The sequence below is a fragment of the Ammospiza caudacuta genome, chromosome 5 (genome assembly GCF_027887145.1).
Source record: "Ammospiza caudacuta isolate bAmmCau1 chromosome 5, bAmmCau1.pri, whole genome shotgun sequence".
Taxonomy (NCBI): Eukaryota; Metazoa; Chordata; class Aves; order Passeriformes; family Passerellidae; genus Ammospiza; species Ammospiza caudacuta.
In genome coordinates, this window is record NC_080597.1 from 49,389,604 (window position 1) to 49,406,441 (window position 16,838).

Genomic DNA, 16,838 nt, shown 5'->3' on the forward strand with positions numbered 1-16,838 from the left:
TTGTTGACAAGTGAAAGAGGAATCGCCTGTAATAATAGCGTATAGTCTTCCAAACCACAAAACTCTTTTGGAGAGATTGTCTATTAATTTATCTTAAAAGTAATGAGAAACAGTTACTTCAAAAAGCTAGTAGTAGAGATCATAAAGATTGTTCTTCACATAAGTTGAAGACCTTATGTGCCTTAGAGTTTTTATAAAACTACAGAAGCCACAAAGAATAATGCAAAGAAGAATCTGTCAGAGGGAACTTGTGGTTTTATACTCTGGTAAAGAGCAGTGCAGATATCCCTGAAATAGAGTTGCAGTCTATATTTCCATTTTTGTACCTGGGTATTTATTTGTGGAGAGCATTCTTAAGTCATGAAATAAAATTAAATTGAAAATTCTTGTGAACACATTTATCTACAGAATACAAGGATTTCCTGTGATCTAGCAAGAACTGCACCATCCCCCACAGCATTTAAACGAGACTTTGTGAAATGCTGTGTTTTGTTTATCAGATCGTTTTTCTCAAGTGTTACAAAAAGCAGAAATTACTAATATTGACATTCTTTGATGCTACATTCGGCTATTATTGTCTGGTATTTGCAAAACATTGGCCTTCACAGGTTTCAGATTATGCTACCCAAGATGGTACTGATTAATTTCAAACTTGCAAAGCCAACTTTCAGTAGAGTTCTGAGCTATAGTCCTTAAATACTGCTGATGAAAATCAGCAGCTTTTGTGTCGGTTTTCTTGCACATGTCTTTCATTCACAGATACTAACTTTCAAAGGAGAATAAACACTACTGCCTTTGTGTCACCAGGTCACAAAGCAGAGAAGGTCATGCAAGAGAGTATCTCTTGCTTTACAATATTCTGCTTACTCATTTCAGATCATAATTCTTGATGTTGATTTTCTCACCAGAGCCTTTGATGTACACACTTTCGTTTCTATTTAAAAATATTTCCTATATTGCTGTTGCATAAAATGTAATGATGAAGTAGTAAACCCTGCTTTTTTTTTAGCTGTTAATGTAGCACTAGTAAATAAATTATTGGTCTTGATTTTAGTATGTAGAAAGAAAATTTGTGAAATGTTGTGATTATTTCTGTATTGCATTAACCAGCTGTTACAAAACAATGGAATTGCTTGGTGCTGCTAAGTCCTGTTTTTTATTAAAAATCCGATTTGCATGTTTGCACTGACTAGAGTAATGGGTGAATAGGGATTGTGTTAAATGGACAGTTTAACCTCAAAAATGAAAAGTTACAGTCGCTCCTCTGCTTTGAGTAACAAAGGTATTGAAAAGGTGAAGTTCTTTCTAGCAATAAGTTGCCATTCACTCCTTACTCATTACCTGTGGGCTTAATTTAAGCCTAGAACATAGCAGGAGCCTCAAAAATCTCAGCCCCTCTGTTTTTCTCATTCTGAAAATACATGAAGAGGAAAGGCTATAGGATGGGACCATTCTGCCTTTCAAAAATTCTGACTGGCTTCTAATACCTTCTCCTTTGTATTCAAGTTGCATTACATGGCCTGTTTTCTGCCATCTAATTAACTGTTCAAGTTATGCTTGAGCTAGGACACTATCCATTTAAGTTTGCCATAAAATCAGTAACATTCATATAGGTTATTTTTGTCTTATTCTGTTAGGTGTAAGAATTTGTCTGTATCTTTCTGGAATTCCTATTGGATGCTGCCCTCTGATGTTTGTGGAATGAACTGCTTTTGGGAAGCTGCTTTTAGGTAGGATGTTGTTAAATAGTACTTTATTGTTTGATTGTAGACAGATGTAGCTGATGTTTTTTGGCTCTTTAGCAAGGTGGCAAAGCTAAATATCTTGATTGCTTCACATGCGTTTCACCTGCTTATATTGTGGTTACCTTTATCTGGGGTTTTTCATGTTACATTATGTTCTGGAATTGTAGACTCAAGTGTAACTACCAAGAGTAGATTTTTTTCAGTTATATTGCTTCGTTAAATAGAAACTTGCTAACATCTGTTAAAAGCCTGTCTGAGTATATTCTGAAAAGTTAATGATAAATTATTTTCCAAAAATAAAATTTGCTGCACATGAATACCCACGATATAACTTGCAATAAAATTGTATGCTTAGTAAGTACATGTGGATTTTTTAAAATTCAAGTTAAATGATATAGAATTCAAGGAGGGTACTTCATTGAAAAGCATTGAAGAGACAGTTTTGAATGTTCTTTAACAAAGTATGTTAAAGAATAGACTGTCTGCCTTAATGCTGCATCTTTAACAATAAGTTTAAATGTTTTGATGTGGTGGCTCAGATGTTTTAGGCTGTCACATTACACAGGTTTCTTGAAAAGAAGTGAGCTACTTGTCAGGTGGTTCTCTGTGACAGTGTTCACAGGGGTCTTAGGATGAGGGAAGAGACGAGGATCTGACTCCATGTTTCAGAAGGCTTGATTTATTATTTTATGATATATATTATATGAAAACTATACTAAAAGAACAGAAGAAAGGATTTCATCAGAAGGCTAGCTAAGAATAGAATAGGAAAGAATTATAACAAAGGCTTGTGGCTCAGACTCTCTGTCCGGGCCATCTCACTGTGATTGGCCATTAATTAGAAACAACCAGCGTGGGCCAATCAAAGATGCACCTGTTGCATTCCACAGCAGCAGATAACCATTGTTTACATTTTGTTCCTGAGGCCTCCCAGCTTCTTAGGAGGAAAAATCCTAAGGAAAGGATTTTTCATAAAAGATGTCTGTGACAGTTCTCTAACCTTCATAGTTCAGTACATAACTGAAGTTGTAAGTCAGTTTTTCTTATATTTAAAATTTTGCTGATCATCCTTTGATATCTTTTATCTTGATATCTTTTGTTGTTAGCATGAAGCTTGAATATTTCTGGGAAAGCAAAGGGGAAGAAAAGCTTAGCTTCACAAGACTTACTGTTTTTTTGAAAATTATTGTGGGAAAGCCTTTAGATCCCTTATTCGTCTCTGCTTGTGTGTTGTCAGTGCTTTTTAAACTCATTGGTAGTCAAGAAATTCCTTAAAGAAGTTACTTAGATTGATTTTTATTCTGTTAGTGAACTTCATCAGCAATTTGGGGCTGCTAAGTTTTTCTCATTGCCATTGGTAGCAATCCGTACTGTGTCAATCCATAGGGATGCACATGTTTTTGTTAGGCAGATGCAGCTATCTGAATAGACAGAAATAAGTTTTTTTTCCTTATAGGTTATGTTGTGGGTGTTTAGCTCTATGAAGTTTAGTCCAGTGGGATAAATGAAATGCTGTTGTGATTGAGGGTGAGGGGGCTTAGCTTATGCTAGGTGGAGGGACAGGATATGATTGTAAGCTTCATTTAATCCTTGGACATCTGGGCCAGTCTTACACTTGTAGTGTTGAGACCAGGGAGGTTCTTGCTGTCTTCTGACCCCACTAAGCCTGTAGAACTCCCTGGATACAAAGTAATGCACAAAAATAGCAGAAAATGTCCTTTCTGGATATTCTGTCAGGCTTCAGGCAGGTGGAACCTTGGAACCAGAAATGGACAAATCCCATGCAGTTTATTTACACATACCTTTAGCTATAACTTGTATGAATCTATTAAGAATTCCATATGTGGCTGTGAGGACAATTCTGTTGAAGTATGCATTGATTATGACTTCACTGGGTGAGTCCACTTTCATGATGAAACATGGTTCATGGTGACCTCTAAGGTTTGCAGAATTTCAGGTTTATACATTTTGAAATTGAAAGAAAAAAAGCATCTTAAATGAGTAAAGGGTGTGTGGTGTTCAGATTAAACATTTTACATTAAGCTGCATTGTTATATCTTAATCCCCATATGCTGTGCTGACTTCAGTGCTTGTTGAATTCCTCAGTGAGATGCTCTAATTTATCCCAAAATTAAAATGTCTCCTTTCCATTTTCCACTAAGTTTTTAGAACACTGGGAACTTTTGGATTTTTAAGTATTTTTGTTGAAAAAAAGCTTGTTATCTCTCTGTTTCTAACTTGTAATTCCATTTAGCTTTTTTTCCTGGATATCAGGAAAATATATCCTGTATATTTTATATATATTATATGTTTACTCTTGAGAGAACTTAGCACACACACTTTTGAAATGCAGCTTTCTACATTATTTCCTTTAAGTAGCTCTAAGTGTATTAAGTGAAAACCAATGTATAGATTTTTTAAGATTCAAGTATATGTGATAGAAATGTTGGAGACATATAGAAGAATCTGGAAAATTTTTGAGAGATGTGTGTATATAGACTTCAGTATGAGTCATGCAATAGTTGAAGAACATTTGAAATTGATGACTTCTGAACAGGGGCTGGTTCTAATAAGGAATAATAAGGATCTTCAGGTTAGTCAGTGTAAGATCAATTGCTTTTGCTGTATGTGGGAAGGATTTTGTAGCTATTTTGCACCCACATTTTTTCACCATCAATCTGATTATTAACTTTATTCTGGCACAGAGTATTTGTTAGCTTTCACCTTGACAGAGGAAGCATGAGATTGCTTTTGCGTACAGTGGTATAGATTTTATCAAAATTTTAAAAATGCTGATAGAGATAACATGAGGCTCAGATTTTGCATGGTCTAGATGATGCTTTTCTTATCTAGTACACCTTTCAAGGTGCTCAGTATTGTCTAGCTGGTATGGCTGCTTGTTTCCTAATGGGACTGACTAGGAAGAAGTTCTTAGGGGTCGTTACTATGGCTGTCTGACCAGGCTGATTTCAGTTGTTGGATGTTGCAACTAAGCGGGTTTTAACTTGTGTTGCTTGCTAAAGTGGAAAGTTTCACTAAGTTTTTGGGTATATTGAGCTTCATGTGGTGTGACTATATTGAAATTAATTCAGATAGTGCTGAAAAAAGGAATTTCCCTAAATTAGCAGGCTCATAGGAGAATGGGGATTCTATTTTTATAGTGAATTAAAAATTACTCATATATTGTAGCTTCAGACCTAATCTACTAATTGAGTTGGCATTGAGTAGATTACATTTGGACATCATATGCTGTGGTATCATTAGTGTACTTTTACAAAATAAGCTCTTGATTATGACATGTTTTACCTGCAGTACTGTAGTAGAACGTTAAGCTAAGTAAAAACAAGAATTTTCATCACTTTCAAATCCAGATAATGTCTGTAGTTACCTTGATCCTACTTGTAATAAGTGTGGGAGTGTTTAACAGCAGGATTTGAATCAGTGTAGCTTTGCTGCCTTCTTACTCTGTCTATTTGCTTTGTTTTTCTGGTGACTAAAGGCTGCCAGGTTAGGCTTCTTAGTGGTTGATTGATTTAGATCAAACAGGGCATTAAAAGGAAAAAGGATGCAATAAGCCATCTGTATTGTACTTACATATCTACCATTTGATTCTCTGAGGTATATTGTAGTGTCAGCTTTGAAATAATACAGTTTGATTATGTGAAAATACTTTCCCTGCACAGTTTAATGAATATAATTAGTGTTTTTTATGCTAATGCTGAAAACCACTTCTATTACACCAAATTAGATGGAACTGTATACAGGCTATTCCTGTGGTTTTGGTACCCTCTCACCTGTGCTTTCCATGTATTATGTGAGAGTAGGAGAACTTTACCTTATATAAATAAAGGTGACCTCTACTGCAATTCCTTGTGTCAATTCTAAAGGACAGAGCTAAGCTTTTTGTGGAGCTGGTGGGTATTTTAGTGCAAACAAAATTTGTGTTGGTTTTTTTTCCCCAGGAAATGCAGCTGGGATGCTGTGAAGGTTCTAGAAAAGTATAACTTGTCAAAACATACCTCTGTAGCCTACTATAAAATTACAGCTTCGTAGCTGTAATTGACCCAGAAATGCTACTTTAATATACAATGTGTCATAGTAAACATCTTTAAATATAAGGCAGTGTCTTGACAGACAGGCTCTGGAAAACCTTGTTACAGCAGATTCACTGAGGATATCCTATGTTCTTCTCTCAGAGGTTGTTAACAGCAGAATTAATCAGTATAGAATGAAGGACATGGCACAGAAATACTTCAGGGCAAAGCTTGTACCTGGCCTTTTGCTGCTGCTGAGTAGCATGTTTTAACATACATGTTTTTTACTCACATTGGCAAAAGTGGATTGTTTTAAATGTGTTTCCTAAACTCATGGAAGTATGTGCAGAGGTTTGTCTCTAGTCTTTTGTTTATTTTTACTGTCCCTACCCCTCATGTGTAATTAGTATACTCACAAAAATTAAATTCTCTTATTTCTTCCTAAAGACTCAAATGCTGTCATGGCATCCTACGCAGTATCTTTTACTACATTACAGCTACCTTCTTTCTCTTCTATTTTAATTACCAGAGGTTTTTTTTTTTTTCCCTGCAGGACTGCAGGAGTGAGGACTGCCACAGTATTGGATTTTTTTTTTAGAAATTAGATCTTTCAAGTTTTCTTTGTTAGTCTATCCAACATCCTTACTATAATACAGTTTGTATTTCACTCTATTGTTGCTTTTTTCCAGCTTTTCCACTAGGTTCTCCCACATCAAAAGATGGAGCTATTATTAATTAGAAATGTACATATTAAAAAAAAAAAATTTTTTTGTTTTTCTGCTTCTCAAGAAGTTTTTTGAAAGTATCTCCTCACTTTTGAAAGCATCTTAACCCTTTCAGAACCTGTATTTGACTTTCACTAAAGGTTCATACCAGAGCTGTGATTCCTGATACCAAACCTGTTTAACTTCAGACAAGTTACTATTCTTGTAGAATAAATTTTATTTCGCTCATTGTCAACTCAGCAACTGAACTGCTAAAAAAAAATGTATTGCGAAAAGATCTTGCATCACTTGGTCATGACAGATACCAGACCAGTTATCTAAATGAGCACAGTTTTCCTTTCCCTGGCTTCTGGGGAGGCAGCTGCAGTGGAAGAAAGACGGGGAGAAGGGTTACAGAGGTGGGAAAAGAAGGGAACAGTTGAAGGCAGAAAATCTAGGAAAAAATCAGTGGAAAAACTGAAGCCATGTAGATATAATATTGAAGAAGGAAGTGAAAAAAATAATGAAAAACATAATTGGCTTTGTGGGTGGAACACATTCACATTGAAGGTGAGGCTGCAGAGCTCAAGCTGATAAGCTCTGCTGAACAATTTACACTTCACACTGCCTCTCACATGAGGAAGAGGAAAGAAATGAAAGGTGCTGGCAGCTGAGGGTTTCAGTAAATAGTGTTCCTGGGTGAAGGTGGGGATAGGACTTCTCCCTGGGAGTGAACAGAGGTGTGTATGAAAGGGAGAGGAGCAGCACCGAGGCCTGCTTGCTAAAAGGGAGGCTGTGGTTCCCAGTGGTCTGTTTGCAGGGAAGTCAAATGCAGCTTATAATCACTAAAGGATGTCTTTTCATGGAGTCTGGAGTAAGGACCACACTTCTGAAGTCTCTTACCTTCTGCTTTAATACATTTCTGAGATCTAATATATCTCATTCCCTTTGTAGTGTGTAGTCCACAGAGGGAATGGTGGCCTGTTATTTCCAATGGCTTCTTGCTCCATCTGCTTCAGAATAAAGCTTTATGTTGTGAATTTATGCATCTGAGTCTTGCTGTTTCCCATTTGGTATAAGCTGAAATTCAGTTTTTGTTAGCTCTTTCTCATTTTTCTTTTTGCATTTAAAGAAATAATTTTTAAGCACAGATTTAAAAATATTGAACTCAATAAGTCTGAAAGTTACAGAAGAGGTTGTGTGAGCAGAGTGACTGTAACAGCATTATAACATAATCAGTTTTTTGTTGTGTGGCTTAAAAATGTTCTTTTATTCACAGAGGTTGCTAGATGTAGAAATAATAAACTATAGTCTTTGAATCTTTGTGCATTTTAGAGTTTCTTCAGCACAATTTTTGTCATACTTTATTCATGGAAAGCTGTGTGTTACATGTGGTTCAGGAGCTTGGCTTTCAGCTATGCAGTTTGTGTAGGTTTTGCCCTTATTTATCACATGACCTTGTAATATCACTGTAGGCTCTCATGACTTCAGGGCTTAATTATTGTAATTCCCTTTTCAGTGGATTAGTGATGAGGCTAATCTGCTGCTTGCAGCTTCTTCACACTGTGGCAGTGTACTTATTTTTGGGTTTCAACTACCCTCATCATATTCAGCTTGCATTGTATGTTTTACATTACTACTTACTACATGGTGTAATGTTTAAATTAGCTTTATGTATAAAGGTCTGAATAGGCATGTCTTGATTATATTTCAAGATTCTTTTTTTGTGTGTCTTAACCTAAACTAATTTTCAGATTTTTCTTCAAGATTTATAAAAGGTTTCAATCTGCAGATTAAATAATCTGAATATAGATGTCTGCATATTGGTGTCTACGTCACTTAGGTCTTAAACAGTGACTAAAATTGAAAGGTCATAGAGGATGATCCAGGTGACCAGACATTTAGCTGCTGAGATGTGAGTGGTTGCTGTTAATCAGGAAGCACTTGGATATCCTAGACATCTTTTTAGGAGTAGTAGACACAAAATGATCTTTGAAATACTCAGTCTTTTTGGCATCTGGAGATCAAGTGGGATATTTTAGAACTTACTAAATGGCACTATACCTATGTTGAAAGCTGATTCAAGCATTAGGTGTTCACTTTGAAATAAGGTGGATTATTCTCTATACTCCATAACCTGCTCATCTCTGTTGGCTTTAATGAGGCTTCAGACACAGTTGAGGTTAGCATCTTCATTTAGGTGTCCTATTTTGGATCTAAATCTGACCTATGAGGTCTTTCATCCATGAGATTTTTAATAATGCTCCAGACCTTGACTTAAGACTGGCTGCATAATCTAATTAAATTTTTTTGGGAAAAAAAAAAAAAAAACAACAAGTTTTTTTTATTTCCAGGGCAATAAATTCTTTCAAAACTTACAATATTTTTTAAGTGCAGTAATTATTTATGGCATTCAAATTCAGTAGTGTTACAGTGATAACTTTGCTTATATTTTACCTTGTGGAAGTAAAAATAATGTGTGTAGCTTTTCTGTGCCTTAAAGAAAAGAGGCATATTTGAATATTATCAATTGTAAATTTAAAGGAAAACTTGTATGTGTTTACATGGTTGCATAAATTGAGCGGAGATTATATGCTAAGAATCACATCTGGTAATTTCTCTTTTGAAGTGTCTCCAACAAGTTTCTAAGAATGGGTGATTTATCTGGCATTTCTCTATTGTTAGTAGTTTGGTAAAGTCTTTTCTAACTTCAGAATTGGTTTTGTGTTCATAATTTGGCATTAAACTTGTAATTTAAACCTTCAGATACTTTTGGTTCTATTAGCCCCTTCCTCCCATGGTCTCTGCAAACAGCTCAAGTGCATAATATTGTTTTCCACTTGGGCTTTGAGTTAATGTGTGTTTAAAAGCTTTGAAAGCTTTTCTGAAAGCTTTTCTTTCTAAATCTGTGAAATCCAGGAGATTTTTGGTATACCCACTTTGTTTGCCACCAAGCTACTGGTATTTGCCTGATGACAATTTTAGCCTATTGTACTGAAGTATTGAAATAACTTTAGAATGTGCCCTGTGTGATACATTCCAGGCACATCTCACGATAACTGTTGCACAGGTGTCTTCAGGAATAAAAGATTTCCCAGTCCCCACTCCTTGCAGTGATTTAGCCTCAAGGCCATGGGCAGTGTGTGTGCTCAGTGTACCTGAGGGGTTTCCATGAGCACTGGGAGCCCCAGGGCATCCCCCAAGGCCATGTGAGCTGTTCGTTTCCCCCTCATCCAGCCCACGTTGTACTCCTGCAAGACAGAAGGACAGGAGAAAGCTTTCTGTGTGTGTGAAGCGCTGAAGGGTGTGTTTGACAAAAAAGGACTTACTGGAACAGAAAATGGACAAAACCTAGATCAGTCAAAAATGTTCTTAACAGAACTTCTTGGAAATAGATGTTATCTCACTTTTGTTGTTGAGTTCAACTCTGCTGTAATTGTCATTATTTTCCTATGTCTGTATTTAGTGCAGGAAGGGGGGAAAAAACCCAAGTATAGACTTAATCTACTGTCAGCCTTTGACATTTTAATGTAACTTCATGTAGTCTTTCTTTTAGCATAGCTCTTTTAATGAATTTCCTTGCTAGTAATGAATAGTAAGATTGTAAACAATAAATGTTTGTATATAGATCTTCTGGACCTTTTTTTTTCCCTTGTAGGCTCAGGTGGTGGGAGTGATTATGAGAATGGTTCAGGTTAAATGTAAGCATACATATGAGCATGTTCTGTGGGGTTATACTTTGCTGGTTTAATGGTGGTAAAGGGTATTTTGTTAATTACTTACTGCAGTAAATAGTAGAGTTTTTCTTTAAGCCTGTGCTAGAAATAATGTCAAATGAAAAAATATTTTTGTATCAGATATGATTATACGAAAACACATCCTTCTGAGAAAATGCATCTAGCAGTGGTGGCCTGTGGTGAAAGACTGGAGGAGACTGTTACTATGTTGAGATCAGCCATTATTTTCAGCATCAAACCTCTCCATTTTCATATTTTTGCTGAGGACCAGTTGCATGAGAGTTTCAAAGACATAGTAAGTATTCAAAAATGTATTCAATCAAATTGTAGCACAATTTATAGCACAATATACAGCAATTTTACGTTTGATAGAGTGGCAGAAATGCGGGAGTCTAAGGCATTTGTAGTGTTGAATGGGGATCTTTGAAATTTTTTCATGTGTAAGAATGCCAACTGCTGATACCAGAGTTTCTCCTAGAGACAGACCAAAACTTTCTCATCTGTCATCTTGAATCTGTTAGAATACAAGCCCAATGTTCTGATCACAAACCAGTTACCTTGTATGAGCTTATTTAGAGTTGGCTTTACAAGAAAAAATTATAGATGTCTTTTTTTTGTCTCTGTGCTTACAGGATGCGTCAGTCTTTTATTGTTTAGAGAAATGGAAACACCTGTTTTTGAGTGTGGTAGATATGATTATGCCTAATTTTAGTAAATTTCAGTTAATTAAAATTACATTATGACTGGAGTAGCACTTGTAGAAGCTGATGAAGCTATAACTGTGGAGGGTTTTACTATTTTTGTGCTTAAAATGTCATATCAACTGTGACTTTAGTATGTTTCACATGCTAATTTATATACACTGTTATGTAAACAGTAGCTGTTGCAAAAATAGAGTAAGATTAAATTTGGAAATACTTCATTGATATTTGTTCCATGGTAAGTAGTTAAGAGAGGAAGAGTGTTAATTAATATACTTACTTTTATAAATAGTAATTTATTTTGCTTCCTCTTCCTTTTGCATGGGATCTGATGTGATGTGTTTTCTTCACAGTGGCTTGTAGGTGCCACTTTTTGTTCAAGTCTTTTGATTAGCTGACAAATTCTTGGATTTCTGTTGTAGAAAAGAGGCATTGTACTTGTGTTCAAGTATCAATTTGACTAGTGATTTGATTTTTTTTGTTATAGAATTGAAGTAATTTTTGTGATTTCTTATTTTCACATAGCTTGAAGAATTCCCCTATGAAGGAAAAGTTAATTACACAATATATCCAATAACATTTCCATCTGAGAGTGCAGCAGAATGGAAGAAATTGTTTAAACCATGTGCTTCACAAAGACTATTTTTGCCAGTAAGTTACTTTGTAGTAGGACAGTCCAGAAGTCTGTTTATGAAGCATCAATGTCCTTGTTAATCTGATTTCTGTTTGGTTTTAAATGAAGAACTACCACTACTCCTAAAAGTTACTGTTTTGACATCCAAAAAAGTCCTCTGAATTTAACATTGTTCTGTGGCACTAGTCCCCTATGGCATAAAAGTCCTTTTCTCACTTGATGCATTATGGCACAGTATCCTCAGACAGAGGTGTAGGTCATGTCATCATCTCAGAGGTGAGATGGATTTATCACACCTCATCTCCTCATTCCATTTGAAAGTCTCCTGTATGCACAGGTCTGAGAAGTCCTAGGGGAAGGGAGACAAGAAATGGGCTCTTGCTGCCAGTGTTTTGTGCATGTGCTCATCTAAGACACTTCAGAGGACGTGCTTCAGGCTGGGGGGATGGAGCCGTGGCAGCTGTCTCCCAAAGGAGGGCTCGTAACACTTGTTCGATCGGCTGCGTGGGCAGGGGGGAGCAGGAGCCAGAGGGGAGCTCCTGTTAGGGTACACCTGGCCTCCACCTACTCCTAAGGAGCCTTGACATATAAAATGTACAATGAGTACCTTTGCAATGCTGTTCTATGTGAAAATTATTTCCCTCTACAGAAATTCTTTAAAATGTGAGAAAAAGGAATGATACAAATTTATTGACTGCAAGCTGTCAGTGTAAAGTGAATTTATTTGCATATGACAAAAATTTGTTTAACTTTTTTGTGTTTTATTAAGAGAAGTTCACTAAAACTTAAAATTTTGGTTTTAAATTTCTTTCCCTCACAGTTAATCCTCAAAAATGTGGATTCACTACTGTATGTTGATACTGACATCTTGTTTTTGAGGCCTGTTGATGATATTTGGTCTTTTCTGGGAAAATTCAACTCCACACAAATTGCTGCAATGGCACCAGAACATGAAGAGCCTCGTATTGGGTGGTATAATCGATTTGCTAGACATCCCTATTATGGAGTAACTGGAATTAATTCTGGAGTCATGCTAATGAATATGACACGTATCAGAAGAAAATATTTCAAGGTATGTGTGTTGCTACAATTGCATTTTTGGTGAATTTCCATCTTTTAATTCTATTTCTGTTTCATATTCATATGTATTTTTCAAAATGTTTTTTCTGTAATTTTAATAATGCTCTGAAAGTACACTGTGTTTAAAATAGTATCTATTTTTTAAATATCATTCACTGTAAGACTTGAATTTCAAGTGTGCTTGATTGATTTATTTTTTCATAGTTCTGAGAGATCCTTTGACTTGATACAGTTTGCTGTAAATTACTTTTGCCAATACATATGCCCACATTATTTCTTCACTACAGGCATCCCAGAAAAGCAGTTATTGTAAATTTGTAAAATGTGTATGGTTGTATGACCAGGAGGTGGTGCTAAAACATTTAGTAAGTTGTTGAAAAGAAGATTTCCAAATTTTGATCATTTACATTGTAGCCAGGTGATTATCACCTTAAGTATCTTTATGTTTGCTTTGAAGTCCTAGTTTTTGTAGACAAAGAAGTTTTTAATGAAAGCAGCTGCTACTACATGCATGGAAGCAATGCACACAGCAGTAGAAATGGCCATTGCTTCTCAGACTTGAAGTTTTTTCTTACATACTTGAAGCACAAGTACAAAAGCAGTGTTGTGTGATTATGCTTGGGGGAAAGTACATCTCTGTTTAAGAGAAGTTTGATTAGGGAAAAATAATCATGCAGTCAAAAACTTCTGGAAGAAGCATCCATAAGAGGAGCAATATAAATTTGCAGAAGACATTAATTCTCCCCAATTTCCAGTGTGATAAGCAGCTTTCATCCTAGCATTTTTGCTATGTATTTTTCTTGAAAAAAAAATCAGAGAATTTAAGAGAAAAGGAGAATGGATTATCTCAGTTGTAGTTAAAAGTAGAGTTATAGTAGCTGTAGTACATGGCTGCAGTTTCTCCAAGAAAACTTATTGGAGAAGAAGTTTATATCTTAAGCTCTGGCAGTGCATTTCTGTATAGTGATTTATTTTCAGTGTGGTAAACACTAAGATAAAGTTGGTATTTTATTCACTCTGTGCCAGAATTCTGGTTTGGCTTCTCAGTACAACTTAGTGTATCTGAGTCTACACACAGTGGGCCTGAGAGTGTACGACTTTTGCTTGTGACTGATAGCAAAGGAATGACTATTCTCAAACCTTTGGAAAAGAAGTAGACCAAATTGAGGGGTAGGGACTGTCCTAATACCCCTTGCCAGTGACACTGCAGATGCTTTTGGACCTCACAGGTAACCAGTTCCATGTTGTGTCCCATTAACTGTTACAGTGAAAGACTGTAGAACTAGAAAATGCTTCCCTGTGTTATGGGAAGGTGTGAATTTGTTTATATTCTTTCAGGAGGCTCAACAAATCCTTCAAGGAGTTCTGGGAGTTTATTTATCTTTTTAAAAATACCCATAGACCTTTTTGCATGCTACTGTAGAGCTAGAGCATTTATCTAAAGTGAAAGTTTTGGACCAGGATATTCCTCCAGTGCTATGGATTTAAAACTGTGGGTTTTTTGTCTATTGTAGCCCAAATTACAAGCTGAGCTCCTTGAGGCCTTTAAGCATCTTTCTTCTGTTGTCACATTGATTTTTAAGAGTCAGGAGGATCCAGAAGATGGATAAATAAAAAATAGAACCAGAGACTTTAGCCACTGGTTATAATGTTCATCTGGGTAGCAATAACCTGTAGTTCCATGTACTGCTCCAGGATTAAGTAATCTTTTATCCACTTACCTTTTTAAGTCTCCTCAGTCTTCTCAGGAGTGTCAGGCCATTTCAGACAAGCATCCCAGCTCCTGGGCTGCCTAATTGATGTTGTTCCTTCTGGTCCTATCTTATTTGTCTTGTGTGTGGAGTTTCTGTAGGGCACAAATGCATACACTAAATGCACACGTGTGTATGCTTGTGTACAACTAGAAGTGCATGCACAGATGTGTTACTGAATATTGTACTGCATTGTAGTGCTCATTATACTGCATAACTGCACATGACATTAGAATTCATGATGAAGCGTCTGATGGTTAGTGTCTACATGTTGTCTCTGCTAAGCAGCAGTTAGAAAATGGGAATGTAAAGCAGTCAAGACTGTTTAGGATATTGAAGAGGTAATAGTACGTGATTCTTTTTGTATTTGTATATGTATAGATGTATACAAATCTCTTTTTTTTTAAAAGAGATATAGCAAATGCTACAGGTACGGTGCTTTTAAGCAAAAAGACCAGTGAGGCAATGTGAATAGAGAGGAATTACTTCAATCACATTTATTGAGAAGGTTATTGATGCTTGAGATGCAGGCACTCAAGGAAGGGAACAAGCTCTTAGAAAATCAAACCCCAAATAAATTAACTTCAGATAGAGTGTGCAAAGGTTCACGGGTATGCTTTAGGAAAAAAACAAAGTTCAGAGAGCTTCTGTGACCTAAACCAGTACAAATTTTTTTTTTTTTTTATCATTCCTTATTGCTTAGGGCTGTAGTTTCAAGAAATTGGTGAGCCTGCAAAATACCAAATTGCTTCTAAAAGGAAGGTTCCTGTCTCTTAGCAGCTTCTTTTCCCTACTTTTCTTATTTGCTTGGTTGTAGGTATTGGTTTTCAGTCCTTTCTGTGATTCAATTCCATTTGCTAACAGTAGAAAAAAAGAAATCCTTCTGCTGGGTTATTGAAGTATATCAGCTTACATAAACATGCAGTAAGTGTCAGCACTACATTTTTAGTGTAAGAACAGGGTAGAATCATGTAAACAGAAGGCAAAGGGCTGGCTCTCCCTTGGCATTAAGGAAGTTTAAATTGGTCAGCTGTTTGTGGGACACAGCTGCAGTTTGTTTAGATACTGCTGTGTGATTTGAATACCTTTCCTCAGCTTTATATTTTCTTAGAATTTAAAAAAAGTAAAGGCTAAATGTGACAGCTTTTTTAAGTCTGACTTCAGCCTTTGCCACGCAGAAGTTTTTTGGTACAGAAATGAGTAATGACCAAGCTAAACAAACAAACAAAAAACTGACCCAAAATGTCAGAAAATACTTTGATGTTCCTCCATATTTTTTCTTCTTGCACATTTTCTTCTGCTCAAATAAACTAGAATTTGAGAGTTCTTAAGAACCTGGCTGTATCAGTGTGGTGTCATCACAGAAATGCCTACTATCATTTGGGAATTTTTTTCTCAAATTGCTAGCATTCACATGTTGTGGAATACTGAAGAGAAGGCTTATATTCTGGACATTTTAAAATTAATGTAATATTTTTTCTTTGAGTTTTTTTACTTGAGTAACTTCCAAAAAGTAGTTCTATCAGAATCCTACTTCTCAGGCTGTTTCACCTTACAATGGAATATTTTAAAGAAGGGAAACAAGTAATTATTCAAGTAGTTTCCCTTGCTCCTACACTGGTGTCATTATATATCACTGCTATTTTATTAATATATAGCTCTTTTCTATTTATGCAAAGGTTATGGAAATATTACAGTTTCCAGTTCTTAAATCTGACAGCACTATTTGTCAAGTAGTATTGCTTCTAGATATCTGGCTATGTGATGCATGTTCTTACCTGCTTTGCATCTTCTTGGGATATCCTCTGGATTTCTCTGCTGTTAAAACTCTGCAAGTGGAAAGAAAATTCTATTAAATAATTACTTAAACAATTTAAATTTCTATTTCTATGTGTTGCTCTAAAACTGAATTTGTCATTGTATATTCTTGTACCATGATTTGCCTGGTATGAATGAGGTAATTTAATTCTGTTTTTATTTCTTAGCATTTTGTCTAAACTTAAATTTAGGTCAGTATTCTGGGAATTGCAAATTTCAGGTGAGGGAGTAATCTTTACTGACTGTGATTCAATCCTATTTATTTGCTTTTTTGGAAGGGTTTAGCTTAGTAATAAAGCCTGTGTTTTATTTAATTTAATCAATTTGCATTGAATCTAATGATAATTCTTACTAGCAAAGAATTTTCTTGTGCATTTCTTATGCCTGCGCTCATTGAATACTTGCAGGCAATCATAATCATAAATTTTTTAGGAGAGGAGAGACTGTAATATTCTGTTTGGCTTCTTGCATAATATAAGGTATAGATCTTTTTTTGTATTAATTCTTGTCTGAAATTTTGTAGTATTTCTTGGTTTAGTCTTCAGTTCTGAAAGCCCTTCATATTTGATGGCAGAAATGATCTGAGGGGAGAGTAAAAGCTGAACTGCAATTTTATGCACTTTCTACTTTGTCA

At 35.7% G+C, this 16,838-nt stretch overlaps 1 protein-coding gene across 2 annotated transcripts in view; it reads left to right on the top strand.

Annotated features, from left to right (window-relative positions):
• The window catches only part of GXYLT1 (glucoside xylosyltransferase 1), a 28,634-nt gene that overhangs the window by 6,142 nt on the left and 5,654 nt on the right, over window positions 1-16,838 (top strand). The window contains exons 2-5 of one of the 2 annotated variants that reach the window (XM_058805420.1): window positions 1,638-1,730; window positions 10,341-10,515; window positions 11,447-11,572; window positions 12,376-12,627. In XM_058805420.1, the coding sequence (XP_058661403.1) occupies window positions 1,638-1,730; window positions 10,341-10,515; window positions 11,447-11,572; window positions 12,376-12,627 (646 nt within the window). The remainder of the gene's footprint in view (window positions 1-1,637; window positions 1,731-10,340; window positions 10,516-11,446; window positions 11,573-12,375; window positions 12,628-16,838) is intronic. The other variant, XM_058805421.1, reaches the window with a different exon arrangement.